The 13,045-nt window shown below is 43.7% G+C and overlaps 1 protein-coding gene across 18 annotated transcripts in view; it reads left to right on the top strand.

Annotated features, from left to right (window-relative positions):
- The window catches only part of LOC110520153 (FERM, ARH/RhoGEF and pleckstrin domain protein 1), a 107,309-nt gene that overhangs the window by 24,422 nt on the left and 69,842 nt on the right, over positions 1–13,045 (top strand). For 14 of the 18 annotated variants that reach the window (XM_090229864.1, XM_090229861.1, XM_090229863.1 and 11 more), the window contains exons 1-2: positions 1,229–1,476; positions 7,202–7,398. In XM_090229864.1, the coding sequence (XP_090085990.1) occupies positions 7,228–7,398 (171 nt within the window). In that variant the 5' untranslated portion in view covers positions 1,229–1,476; positions 7,202–7,227. Of the gene's footprint in view, positions 1–1,228; positions 1,477–3,912; positions 3,983–7,201; positions 7,399–13,045 lie in introns of those variants that run through there. The other 4 variants (XM_090229859.1, XM_090229855.1, XM_090229854.1 and 1 more) reach the window with 2 other exon arrangements.

Below are 13,045 nucleotides of genomic sequence, written 5' to 3'. Positions count from 1 at the left end.
TGCAGCAATCGGTTAGCTGCTCAGATAGTTGATGTTTAAAGTTGGTGAGGGAAATAAAAGTCTCCAACTTCAGCGATTTTTGCAATTCGTTCCAGTCACTGGCAGCAGAGAACTGGAAGGAAAGGCGGCCAAATTAGGTGTTGGCTTTGGGGATGATAAGTGAGATATACCTGCTGGAACGTGTGCTACGGGTGGGTGTTGTTATTGTTGTTATTGTGACCAGTGAGATAAGGCGGAGCTTTATCTAGCATAGACTTATAGATGACCTGGAGCCAGTGGGTCTGGCGACGAATATGTAGCGAGGGCCAGCCGACTAGAGCATACAGGTCGCAGTGGTGGGTGGCATAAGGTGATTTGGTAACAAAACGGATGGCACTGTGATAGACTGCATCCAGTTTGCTGAGTAGAGTGTTGGAAGCTATTTTGTAGAAGTGGAGGATCGGTAGGATAGTCCGTTTTACGAGGGTAAGCTTGGCGGCGTGAGTGAAGGAGGCTTCGTTGCTAAATAGAAAGTCGATTCTACATTTTGACTTTGGATTGGAGCTGCACTCATGAATGTGTGGTGTCAAAGGACAATTTGATAATGAACTTTAGTTTACCTTTATTTAACTAGGCAAGTCAGTTAAGAACAAATTCTTATTTTCAATGACGGCCTAGGAACAGTGGGTTAACTGCCTTGTTCAGAGGCAGAAAGTTGACTTCATAGCTTTTATTGGTAAGGTTATCAATGAAACTTGAAAAGCAGAGATGCCAGAGATGCCAGAGATGCCAGGTTGAAGGTTATTGTGGAGACTGCACAATACAAATTGGGGGTAACAGATGTTACTGTTGAAATATTGGTTGACATGCTGAACCATCCTAAAGGTGGATATAGCATGATAGTTTAATGGGGTTGAGGGGAGGGTGTGGTAGAAGTTAGTATGGATTTATTTGGTTTGGAATTGTATTTTCATGGTACTACAGAATTGGATAGATCATGATTGATCGTACATTCCAGCACAGTAGGTGGCAGCATGCACTTTAAACGTTTTTTTCCTGCCCACCCTGGTATCATTGAAGAAGAAAAAGAGCTAGGGTTAAGGTTAGAGCTATGGGTTACGACTTGTTAGGGCTGTAGCCTAATGTATGCCCCATATTTTACAGCTAGATGGAGCTATGTGGCTGTAGCATTTCTTTGGCAAGGATTGCCTTGCAAGTAGGTGCAATTCCTTGCACAATAGCTGGAGGCACTGTGCCTCATTTATTGTTGGAGTAACAAGCCAAGAGAGGATCTGCCGCTGGTTTCAATGTAATCCTGTCTCTCCCCGCACACAGTCGTCCGACATGGCGACCATGAAGAAGCTTCTCGGCGGTACAACCAGCATCTGAACTCCATTTGGCTCCACGCAAGCAGCCTGAACTGCGTCTGGAAGTGGATGTAAAATATTTTGTAAATTGGGAATTATACACGTGGATTATCCACATTTTAAAAAAAGGGTAAGATTTTATACCATTCATTTCCCTATGTGCAAAACGGCAGTGTGCAACTTGTTTCAGCAGATTAGAGACATCGTAGAAGTAGCCTATCCCCAGTTGTCTTGGATTTTTGTAACCGTGTAGCCCGTTTTAAAGAATAACAGTATGCTTCACCATATAGGCTAATTGTCGCCGATAGAAAAATGTATTAAAATCAAGTAGGACATTGGTGGAAGAGCTAACCGTGTTTTTGCCCAGTCGTTCTCACAACCAAGAGCGGTGGTAAAAAAAAAAAACGGCAATAGTCATCCACTACATCAGACGTAACAACACCAACATTGAATGGGATATCATCTCATGACCGTAGACCATAGCCTGTATACAATATTGTTGGCATAAAGGTGTTGGATATACGGCATTTACATAGCCGTGCCTCGTTTGCAATTTAAATAGTAACGTCGTCAGTGAGAGTACGTTTTCCATTGTTAGTTTGTTACCCTTGAGGGTAGTTAGTGGCTGGTCAGTTGAGTCGAGGTTACGTATTTGTGTCACACCACGCGTGGTAGCCTAACAATAACGTTTTAAGGATTACTGTACTCCCCAAGACTGCATTATCGTAGCTATGTGCGCAAAATGTCATGAGGACTTTTCAATAACTAATCCAGTTACCGTCTTGCATTCTTAATAGGCAACAATGAAATATTTAAAAAAACTTGTCAATTTGTTTTGTTTTGGGTGTGCAAACATTTCCTGTACGTTTCCAAATTGGTTCAATTTGATAATCCAAATATGCCTGCGTCAAGACTAGATTTTTTTGTGTAATTTTTCCAGAAAGATTACATCGAATGACTCACTGAACTGTCAAACAATCGCTCCTCCCCCATAAAGTACACTCATTAATAATCTGGATTGTGGATTGTCAAACAGAAAAGGCAAACTGATGTTCTGTTATTTGATTGATCCTCTTGTAGGAACCACAGCTGTAGAGGGGTTTTGGTTAATTGCCCAGATCTGGGCTCCTACATAATTTCAGAAATATGGGTATATTTCTTGAAATCATATTCAATCATACAAACAACCTTTAACACGTAATTTATAATGGTAAATACATTTAAAATTGAAGTTCTGCATACAGTTGAATGCATAGGTTAAAATATGCGAGCCACACCCAGGTATACATGTCTGTGGAGCTGAAGCAAGTTGCTGTCCAGTGGAAATAGGAGTGGGTTTTCGGCATGTCTCAGGTAGACAGTTGGCTGAACTACCCCATCCTCAAGCCCATTCTGCTGGCTGTAATCAAATCCAGCTGTACAGTTGCAGAAATGCCTGCATGTGTTGGACTGCTCTGAAGGACTCTGTGTGCTTCTGCTGCATACAGACAGAGGAGCCTCTGTTAAAGCCCAAACTGCCTGCCAGCAGCCACAGCACTATCTTACATGGTTGTGGGGAATTTCAAGCCAACAAGTTCCAAGCTTGGGTAAATCGCCCTGTGAACACTGGGGGTATGAATATGTTCCCCTGGCATTGTACGCAATAGTATCCTGGGCTGGGTTGGCATAGCAGTAATATGTCCCAGCCTGGTTGTCTTCCACAGTAACAACATAGTAGTAACAGAGCTGTGACTGAGTCACACTCGTCAAAGACTACATTCTTATTCAGAGGGCCACATACTGTAGGGCGACACATGGCAGACTGGCCGTTGATTCATGAGCTTGGGGGCAGGGAAGGGTAAGCATCAGTTGAAATAATCATTGTCTGCTCTCTCATAGCCCTGGGTCTCACTCTGTTGTTTGGAGTGTTTAGTTACAGTATTTATGGGTTACTTCTGAGCCAAGGGTTTTCAGTCCCATATTAAAATCCCAATGCACATTTGACATAGTGTGGTAGCTTGTAAAACAATAAGGGGAAGTTGTCCCCTTCAAGAGAAACCATGAAGGAGACGTTAACACAGCCGTGCTTGGACTGCCTGAGTATCGCTATGCCCCTTGTGACAGCAGTGGCAATGGCTTTCATCTCCCCAAGTGAATGGTGTCTTCACCTCCCACACGTGTGACCCCTTTGCTGGAACATTCTAACAGCACTCCACCCAGGCCATGGCAGTGTATATTATGGACAGGTGCAGCTGATTTAAAGCATTTGCTCTAAACAAGGTCGGTTGTGTGGTGTGGCAGCGTGTTCAGCAACTTCCAACCATGATGATGATGATGATGTGTTAAATATTCATTGTGTGTAATGGTGCACTGCCTCCACACTGTAAACAAACCGTTTATTTGATCAGCTCTATGGGGGACTAAGAGGCTGCTAGAAATAAACAGATACGGTCGTTGAACAGATCAACAGTTTTAGCCTCAATTTTCCCCGCTCTTGATGGGTCAGCCAAATTCAAATGTCTTTGATATGCAATCCTCAGCTTAATTCGAATCCGAACTTTGAACATTGCGTGTGCACTTCTTCAAGAATCAGCGAGCCACCACTGTACTGTCTGAATGAGAGCTGCCCCCACCACCACGCTCCAATAACCCATTTGGTGAGCTCTCAACATGACATCAGCATGCTGGAATGTGTGATAAACAGAGAATTAAGCAGGGCCTCTGGGGTTGGCTTGAGAGATGGGGGTGGATTGACCTGCTCCTGTTTCCTCAACCCAGACCAAATGATCCTGCAACTGGTCAAAACACATTCCATCACCTAGAAGCTAGTCATTCATTGAAAGGAACTGATTTAGGCACTGCTCATTCACACATGTCCACCTATGCCTAATTGCACTATCTGCATGTTGCATGTGATTTAATATGCCATGCATGGCGATCTCCATGGAAACCGTGCTGTCATACATAATGAGATCCACACAGCCCAGATGTTATGTCCTTATTAGCAGCTGGACGTCTGTGAACTTGGGACATTCTCTCGCTCGGCTGCTCCTTACTATCTCTACTGTTTTGTAGTTCACTCACTCTGTCTGCCTATATACTGGAACGCCACAGGTCATTTGTCCAAACAAATAGTTTGAATATAATTTACAAAGAGTCAATTGTTTCTACTTTTTGATTTTAGGGACTATCCCTGTTATTGCTTTGTCGAGTGACTTTGCACTTTGAAATCAAGCACCACATTGACAGAGAGAGGGACTAATTGTTTCTCCCAAAGGCTACAATTATCACCCATTAGCTTAGAGTGCAAATACCTCATTTGCAATTACGTTGCTAGTCTTGACACAAGCTGTGAACTCTCTCCCCTGGGACTTCATCTCCTTTTATGTAACCTACCCACCTCCTCTCCTCTTTTTCCCCCTCCGGGTTAGGGGGCGGGGGGGGTCCCACTCCCTAATGCTCAAGTTGTACAATGAATAGTTGAACGGTTGACAGACGTGACATAAACTGCATTATTGCCCCTCCGACGGGCAAAGACGGGCAAGGTGCGTGTTTGTGTGTGCGTGCTGTAACCATGTAACCCAAGGTGTGTGTTTGTGTGTGCGTGCTGTAACCATGTAACCCAAGGTGCGTGTTTGTGTGTGCGTGCTGTAACCATGTAACCCAAGGTGCGTGTTTGTGTGTGCGTGCTATAACCATGTAACCCAAGGTGCGTGTTTGTGTGTGCGTGCCGTAACCATGTAACCCAAGGTGCGTGTTTGTGTGTGCGTGCTATAACCATGTAACCCAAGGTGCGTGTTTTGTGTGTGCGTGCTATAACCATGTAACCCAAGGTGCGTGTTTTGTGTGTGCGTGCTGTAACCATGTAACCCAAGGTGCGTGTTTGTGTGTGCGTGTTATAACCATGTAACCCAAGGTGCGTGTTTTGTGTGTGCGTGCTGTAACCATGTAACCCAAGGTGCGTGTTTGTGTGTGCGTGCTATAACCATGTAACCCAAGGTGCGTGTTTGTGTGTGCGTGCTATAACCATGTAACCCAAGGTGCGTGTTTTGTGTGCGCGTGCTGTAACCATGTAACCCAAGGTGCGTGTTTGTGTGTGCGTGTTATAACCATGTAACCCAAGGTGCGTGTTTTGTGTGTGCGTGCTGTAACCATGTAACCCAAGGTGCGTGTTTTGTGTGTGCGTGCTGTAACCATGTAACCCAAGGTGCGTGTTTGTGTGTGCGTGTTATAACCATGTAACCCAAGGTGCGTGTTTTGTGTGTGCGTGCTGTAACCATGTAACCCAAGGTGCGTGTTTGTGTGTGCGTGTTATAACCATGTAACCCAAGGTGCGTGTTTTGTGTGTGCGTGCTGTAACCATGTAACCCAAGGTGCGTGTTTGTGTGTGCGTGCTGTAACCATGTAACCCAAGGTGCGTGTTTGGTGTGTGCGTGTTATAACCATGTAACCCAAGGTGCGTGTTTTGTGTGTGCGTGCTGTAACCATGTAACCCAAGGTGCGTGTTTTGTGTGTGCGTGCTGTAACCATGTAACCCAAGGTGCGTGTTTTGTGTGTGCGTGCTATAACCATGTAACCCAAGGTGCGTGTTTGGTGTGTGCGTGCTATAACCATGTAACCCAAGGTGCGTGTTTGGTGTGTGCGTGCTGTAACCATGTAACCCAAGGTGCGTGTTTGGTGTATGCGTGCTGTAACCATGTAACCCAAGGTGCGTGTTTGGTGTGTGCGTGCTGTAACCATGTAACCCAAGGTGCGTGTTTTGTGTGTGCGTGCTGTAACCATGTAACCCAAGGTGCGTGTTTGGTGTGTGCGTGTTATAACCATGTAACCCAAGGTGCGTGTTTGGTGTGTGCGTGCTGTAACCATGTAACCCAAGGTTATGGATGAAGACCGTCGTGAAATAATACAAATAATTACCAACAGAAGATGGGACGGCCGGGCGTTTGTGCACTTAAGTCCGGTAACATGGACTCTTAACAACATGATGAAACTTTGTTTCTCCTTGCTGAAACAAGAAACTATCAAAATAGATTTTGGTTGCATAGGCAACACCCCCCCCCCAAAATGCAGCAGTAGCACACATAGAAAGGCCATGGAACCTTTTAACCCTAACAAATTGACCCTGTAAACCCATGGGTACACTTGCAATGGCTGCCTGCTATTGTGATGCAATCATTTCCATGGTAAAGTAGAATGTTCATTCAAATGATGTAACCTGATGTGGCTCATGTAATGGGATGTATTTTTTTTGTAATGTCAGTTCAGTTAAATGAACAAATCACAGCACATATTGATGGTTCTGACTAGGTGGAATACAGCCACGACCGGACGTGACTTTTTCGTAGCAGGTTGGGGGAATTAGCTAACCTTAAGGATTAGGGTTAGCTAAAATGCTCTCCCAACCTCCTACGAAAAGTCCCTTCCGGTCGTGGCTGTACTCCATCTAGTTACAACCCATATTGATGGGTAAACTACACGTCCTTCTTTTACTTCCTGCTTTTACCTACTGCTCTGCTCTTATGGGGTACACTAGTAATGGCTGCCCATCCACCCGTTTATGCCATCATTGACTTGAATGGGGACACCCTTTCTATTCTCTCTATTTCTGTGGCAGCACATGTAGTCAGGAGCGAAGGAGAGGAGAAAATGTGCATCTAACATTTATTACATTTGAGCTATTTATGACATTTTTGCTATTATGGAGACTGCAGCATTTGGCTGGTGTGTGTGCGTGCGTGCGTACGTACATGTGAGTGTGTGTGTTGTACAAAATGTCCCGGGTTCAAGCCCAGTGAGGGACAGGAACGGAACCTACTTTGTTACACGTGCGAGTGTGTGTGTGTGTGTATATGACGGTTCTTCTGCCTCCCCTGCAGGCTGTACGGTAGCACAACAGAGCACCATGGTGGAGCCTGAGCACAGAGCATCAGCAGCCCAGCGTCTTGGAGCCCAGGAGACCCTGGGCATCAGCACCCTGGACCCTGGCCACCGGCCTCCAACAATGCCCCCTGGACGCCACGTCTCCATTAAGATACGCATGTTGGACGACACAGAAGAGGTCTTCGACGTCTCGGTGAGTTCTGATTGGCTGTCTGTCTAATTGGTTTATAGTGCACTGTATTAAAGGTGTAAATGGTGGCATCCTTTTGTCGTCTTTTTATAGCTTTGCCATTAAAGCAATACATCAAAGGAAGGACTTCCCCCCCCCCCCCTTCTTGAGAGCAGTCTGTTGTTAAGGGTTACAGGTTGGCATGGTTACTGTATTAAACTTCAAGGTGCTGAATGCATGAATGAGCCAAGACTGATAAGTGCTGGAAAATGTCTGGGTTCTAACCGGCGTTCTGAACATCTCTGACTTCAGCTGTTGGTGTGATTAATAAAGGTTAGTGTTCTAGTTCTTTGGATGTTGTTGTGTAATTTAAAGCCTTACTAAAAAGATAAGAGCAACTTTTAAAGAGGACTATCGTCGTTTTCGGGTGAAAACCTCTTATCTCCAAAACTGACATTTTACCATTAACAAACATATTCTTTCTAAACTTCAGAAGCTACTGTATTTTGAGTACATTTTATTGGTCCTAGAGTCATGGAATGTTAAGAGGACATTGAGGAGAGTTACTGCTTTCAATGCATGAATAAAAAAAGTACGAGGTTTTCATTAGACCACATGTGAAAACACCCTGAATGTAAAGTGTTACCCAAGTGGGTGTATGGATTGTGTTTAGATTATTGAGATACACATTTATACATCAGGACTAAACTTCCTGGGTTCATACGCTAACACACTGTTCTATATAATGAAAGCCAAGGTATGAGACCAACTGGTCTGTCTTGGCCACAGGGGTGGGCAACAATACAGCCCGTGGGCTTGATCTCGTTCCAACTGTCCCGCGGGAGGTTTGAGTAAAAAAAACACTCCAGGCCACTCTTGAACGTCTAAAACTTAATAGAATGTATGTAAAAATTTTAGTGGACCTATATGTTTTCAAATAAGTGCCAATGCAAATTGCTTTTGACAAGAAAACAACATAAAAAAAATCTGTGCGGGCCTCCTCTGAATTTAAATCCTGATGATTCCCAAAATCATTCAAATCAAATTGTATTGGTCACATACACATATTTAGCAGATGTCATTGCGGATGTTGTGAAATGCTTGTCACAGTGTGCCCACCCTATACAGTATGGTTGGGGAAAGGGGACGATTTGTGATGTTTGAATGGGCAGAGATCTGCCATGATAAATTGTGCTTTTCATTACCAGCCTATTTACTTCTGTGGTTATTAAAGATTCTCCCTGAGATCGCTTTGCTTTGTGATCCAAATCAGCCAATGTATGCAATGCAATATTGTAGCCTAAAATCAAATCTCAGAATAGTCCTAGATTGATGCCTTTCATGTGAAATGTAATCTGCTTGATAATGAATGACTGATGTTCCGAAGACTGCAATATTGTTTGAAGATGTTTTAGAGAATGGTAATGGGTGCTTATTGAAAGTGATGTGAATGTTAATTTAGGACCTTGAGATTTAGCAAACAGACATGTAAATCCCAGCACTTCCTGTTGAATTGGACAAAAACAGATTGGATTTTTCTACTAGAGTTCCTCTGAAATTGTGGTATTACTGTAAGGTATACTCTATGACCCTGATATAGCGCTTGAACTACAGGGTGGAGTTTGGATCAAAACTATGTTATTTTCCTGAGAATAGTCCAACTAGCAATATCCTTTGACCACAGTTCTTCCTGCTGGGAGTGAGGGAGCGCGATGGGTAGTGAGAGAAAAGAAGAAGTGATGATGTAGGGAAATGGACACGCAGAGCATTCATTCGAAGGGTATGAATAGAGCTTCATAGTAGAGATGCTTGAAATGGAAGCCTGTGACCGACAATATGGACGTGTTTGACGCTAGCTGCTGAGAAACATTGGCAGGTTCCCAACTGCCGTGCAGGGAACAGTCTTGTTCCCACAGCATGCTGTGAGACTTCCTCTACAGACCATGAGGATTGGCTTTTCAGGGAGACATTTCACTGGTGCTAATGAATTATTTATATACAGTGCCTTTGGAAAGTATTCAGACCCCCTGACTTTTTCCATATTTTGTTACGTTACAGCCTTAAACTAAAATGTACTAACTATTTGTTTTTTCTCATCAATCTACACACAATATCCCATAATGACAAAGCGAAAACAGAACTACCTTATTTACATAAGTATTCAGACCCTTTGTTATGATACTCAAAATTGAGCTCAGGTGCATCCTGTTTCCATTGATCATCCTTGATGTTTATACAACTTGATTGGAGTCCACCGGTGGTAAATTCAATTGATTGGACATGATTTGGAAAGGCACACACATGTCTATATGGATTGTGGATCAGGGCGATTCCCTGATCCACCTCTACGCAGACGACACCATTCTGTATACTTCTGGCCCTTCCTTGGACACTGCTATTTAACCTCCAAACGAGTTCCAATGCCATACGACACAACTAGTAAAACCAAATGCCTGCTTTTCAACCGTTCGCTGCCTGCACCCGCACGCCCGACTAGCATCACCACCCTGGATGGTTCCGACCTAGAATATGTGGACATCTATAAGTACCTAGGTGTCTGGCTAGACTGTAAACTCTCCTTCCAGACTCATATCAAACATCTCCAATCCAAAATCAAATCTAGAATTGGCTTTCTATTTCGCAACAAAGCCTCCTTCACTCGCACCGCCAAACTTACCCTAGTAAAACTGACTATCCTACCGATCCTCGAATTCGGCAATGTCATCTACAAAATGGCTTCCAATACTCTACTCAGCAAACTGGATGCAGTTTATCACAGTGCCATCCGCTTTGTTACTAAAGCACCTTATACCACCCACCACTGCGACCTGTATGCTCTAGTCGGCTGGCCCTCGCTACATATTCGTATACCAGACCCACTGGCTCCAGGTCATCTACAAGTCCATGCTAGGTAAAGCTCCGCCTTATCTCAGTTCACTGGTCATGATGGCAAAATGGTAGCACGCGCTCCAGCAGGTGTATCTCACTGATCATCCCTAAAACCAACACCTCATTTGGCCGCCTCTCCTTCCAGTTCTCTGCTGCCTGTGACTGGAATGAATTGCAAAAATCGTTGAAGTTGGAGACTTTTATCTCCCTCACCAACTTTAAACATCTGCTATCTGAGCAGCTAACCGATCGCTGCAGCTGTACATAGTCCATCGGTAAATAACCCACCCAATTTACCTACCTCATCCCCATATTGTTTTTATTTATTTACTTTTCTGCTCTTTTGCACACCAGTATCTCTACCTGCACATGACCATCTGATCATTTATCACTCCAGTGTTAATCTGCTAAATTGTAATTATTCGCCTACCTCATGCCTTTTGCACACAATGTATATAGACAATTTTTTAAAATAAAAATTCTACTGTGTTATTGACTTGTTTATTGTTTATTCCATGTGTAACTCTGTTGCTATCTGTTCACACTGCTATGCTTTATCTTGGCCAGGTCGCAGTTGTAAATGAGAACTTCTTAACTAGCCTACCTGGTTAAATAAAGGTGAAATAAAAAAATATTTAAAAAAGTATAAGGTCCCACAGTTGACAGTGCATGTCAGAGCAAAAACCAAACCACGAGGTTGAAGAAATGGTCCGTAGAGCTCCGAGACAGGATTGTGTCGAGGCACAGATCTGGGGAAGGGGACCAAAACATTTCTGCAGCATTGAAGGTCCCTAAGAACACAGTGGCCTCCATTATTCTTAAAATGGAAGAAGTTTGGAACCACCAAGAGTCTTCATCGAACTGGCCGCCCGGCCAAACTGAGCAATCGGGGAAGAAAGGCTTTGGTCGGGGAGGTGACCAAGAACCTGATGGTCACTCTGACAGAGCTACAGTGTTTCTCTGTGAAGAAGGGATAATCTTCCACCATGAGAAACAAGGTTCTCTGAGCTGATGAAACCAAGATTGAACTCTTTGGCCTGAATGCCAAGCGTCACGTCTGGAGGAAATCTGGCACCATCCCTACGGTGAAGCATGGTGGTGGCAGAGTGCATGGTGCTCCAGAGTGCTCAGGACCCCAGACTGGGGCGAAGGTTCACCTTCCAACAGGACAATGACCCTAAGCACACAGGCAAGACAACGCAGGAGTGGCTTCGGGACAAGTCTCTGAATGTTATTGAGTGGCCCAGCCAGAGCCCGGACTTGAACCCGATCAAACATCTCTGGAGAGACCTGAAAATAGCTGTGCAGCAACGCTTCCCATCCAACCTGACAGAGCCTGAAAGGATCTGCAGAGAGGAATGGGGGAAAACTCCCCAAATACAGATGTGCCACGCTTGTAGCGTCATACACAAGAAGTCTCAAGGCTGTAATCGCTGCCAAAGGTGCTTCAACAAAGCAAAGGGTCTGAATACTTCTGTGAATGTGATATTTGTTATTAATTTGCAAAACTTAATTTTTTTTTGCTTTGTCATTATAGGGTATTGTGTGTAGATTGAGGGGGAAAAACTATTTAATACATTTTAGAAGGCTGTAATGTAACAATGTGGAAAAAGTCAAGGGGTCTGAATAATTTCCAAATGCACTGTATACTCTAAATGAATGACAGAGGCTGCTGTTGCCACCTTGACTACATCTTGGCACTCCCACACCAGTGTAACTTTTTTTCGGAAGCTATAGAAATGAATTCATTAATGTCTATTTTGTTTTTGCCATGTTTATTATATTTCACCTTTTTAAGTTGTATTATGTGAGCTAAACATACAAATAAAGTTCTGTCACCACTACAACAACAAAATACTTAAATACGAAATTTTGTCCTTGAAACATTTAATTGAAATACTGTAGAATTCCATTCATTCCCATGGAGGTTTGCTTAATCCGGGGAGTGCCAAATGGCTGATCGGTAGCTTCAAAGCCTCTCATCAATACATTGCATCTGCAATCCAGGGTTTATATACATCATTTGGCACTAATGTGTAGTGCTCTTGTGTGCTCTTCTACTGTACACTGAGGAAAAACTGACAGGAAAACTCACATTGACATGTCATGAGTTAGCTAGCCTAGCATTCATATCCTAATTTAAAAGTCATACCAAAAGCCAATTACTCTTTTGAGAGAAGGAAATCACTCACCCTACCCAAATGACACTGCATTTAGCTAACAGGCAATGTGTGACTTTTTAAATTGGGATATGAATGCTAGGCTAGCTAAATGCAGTGTCATTTGGATAGGGGGTGAGTCATTTCATTCTCTGAGTGGTTGGTTTTAGTTTTAGGAGGTATTTTACTTCCCAGCTCGTGACCAAGAGCTTCAGGTCATGCAGTCGTTCATGCCTGAAGCTCATTCAGAATTTTTTTTTTGTCTCTGAATTATATGCATCGTTTTAACCAAATGTGAGTGTGAACTCTGGGGCCCATACATTAATGAGCTGCCACCTAGACTAATTTTAGAAGGAGAAGGAGGGCAGTTACGAGGAATATGGAGGGAGAGACGACATGTTTCTTCATCCGAAGCTAAAACGCTCTAATTAAAAAGGGAAGGGGGGAGTTGTAGTGATTATGCTACACTGTAGTGGTAACACTTTTCTCTGTGTGAGTTACTTCTACAAACGAGTCTTTAGTTGGAAAGTGTTCTCATACATTTACCCTGTTCCCACAATTGGGTAGTGGCCCTCATGCAGCGATGGGTAGTCCTAGCTGGGTGTTATGACTGCTGCAGGGAG

The sequence above is a fragment of the Oncorhynchus mykiss genome, chromosome 3 (assembly GCF_057628025.1).
Source record: "Oncorhynchus mykiss isolate SJ-2025 chromosome 3, ASM5762802v1, whole genome shotgun sequence".
Classification (NCBI taxonomy): Eukaryota; Metazoa; Chordata; class Actinopteri; order Salmoniformes; family Salmonidae; genus Oncorhynchus; species Oncorhynchus mykiss.
Note: the sequence above shows the minus strand (reverse complement) of the source record. Positions and strands in the feature narration are given on the sequence as shown.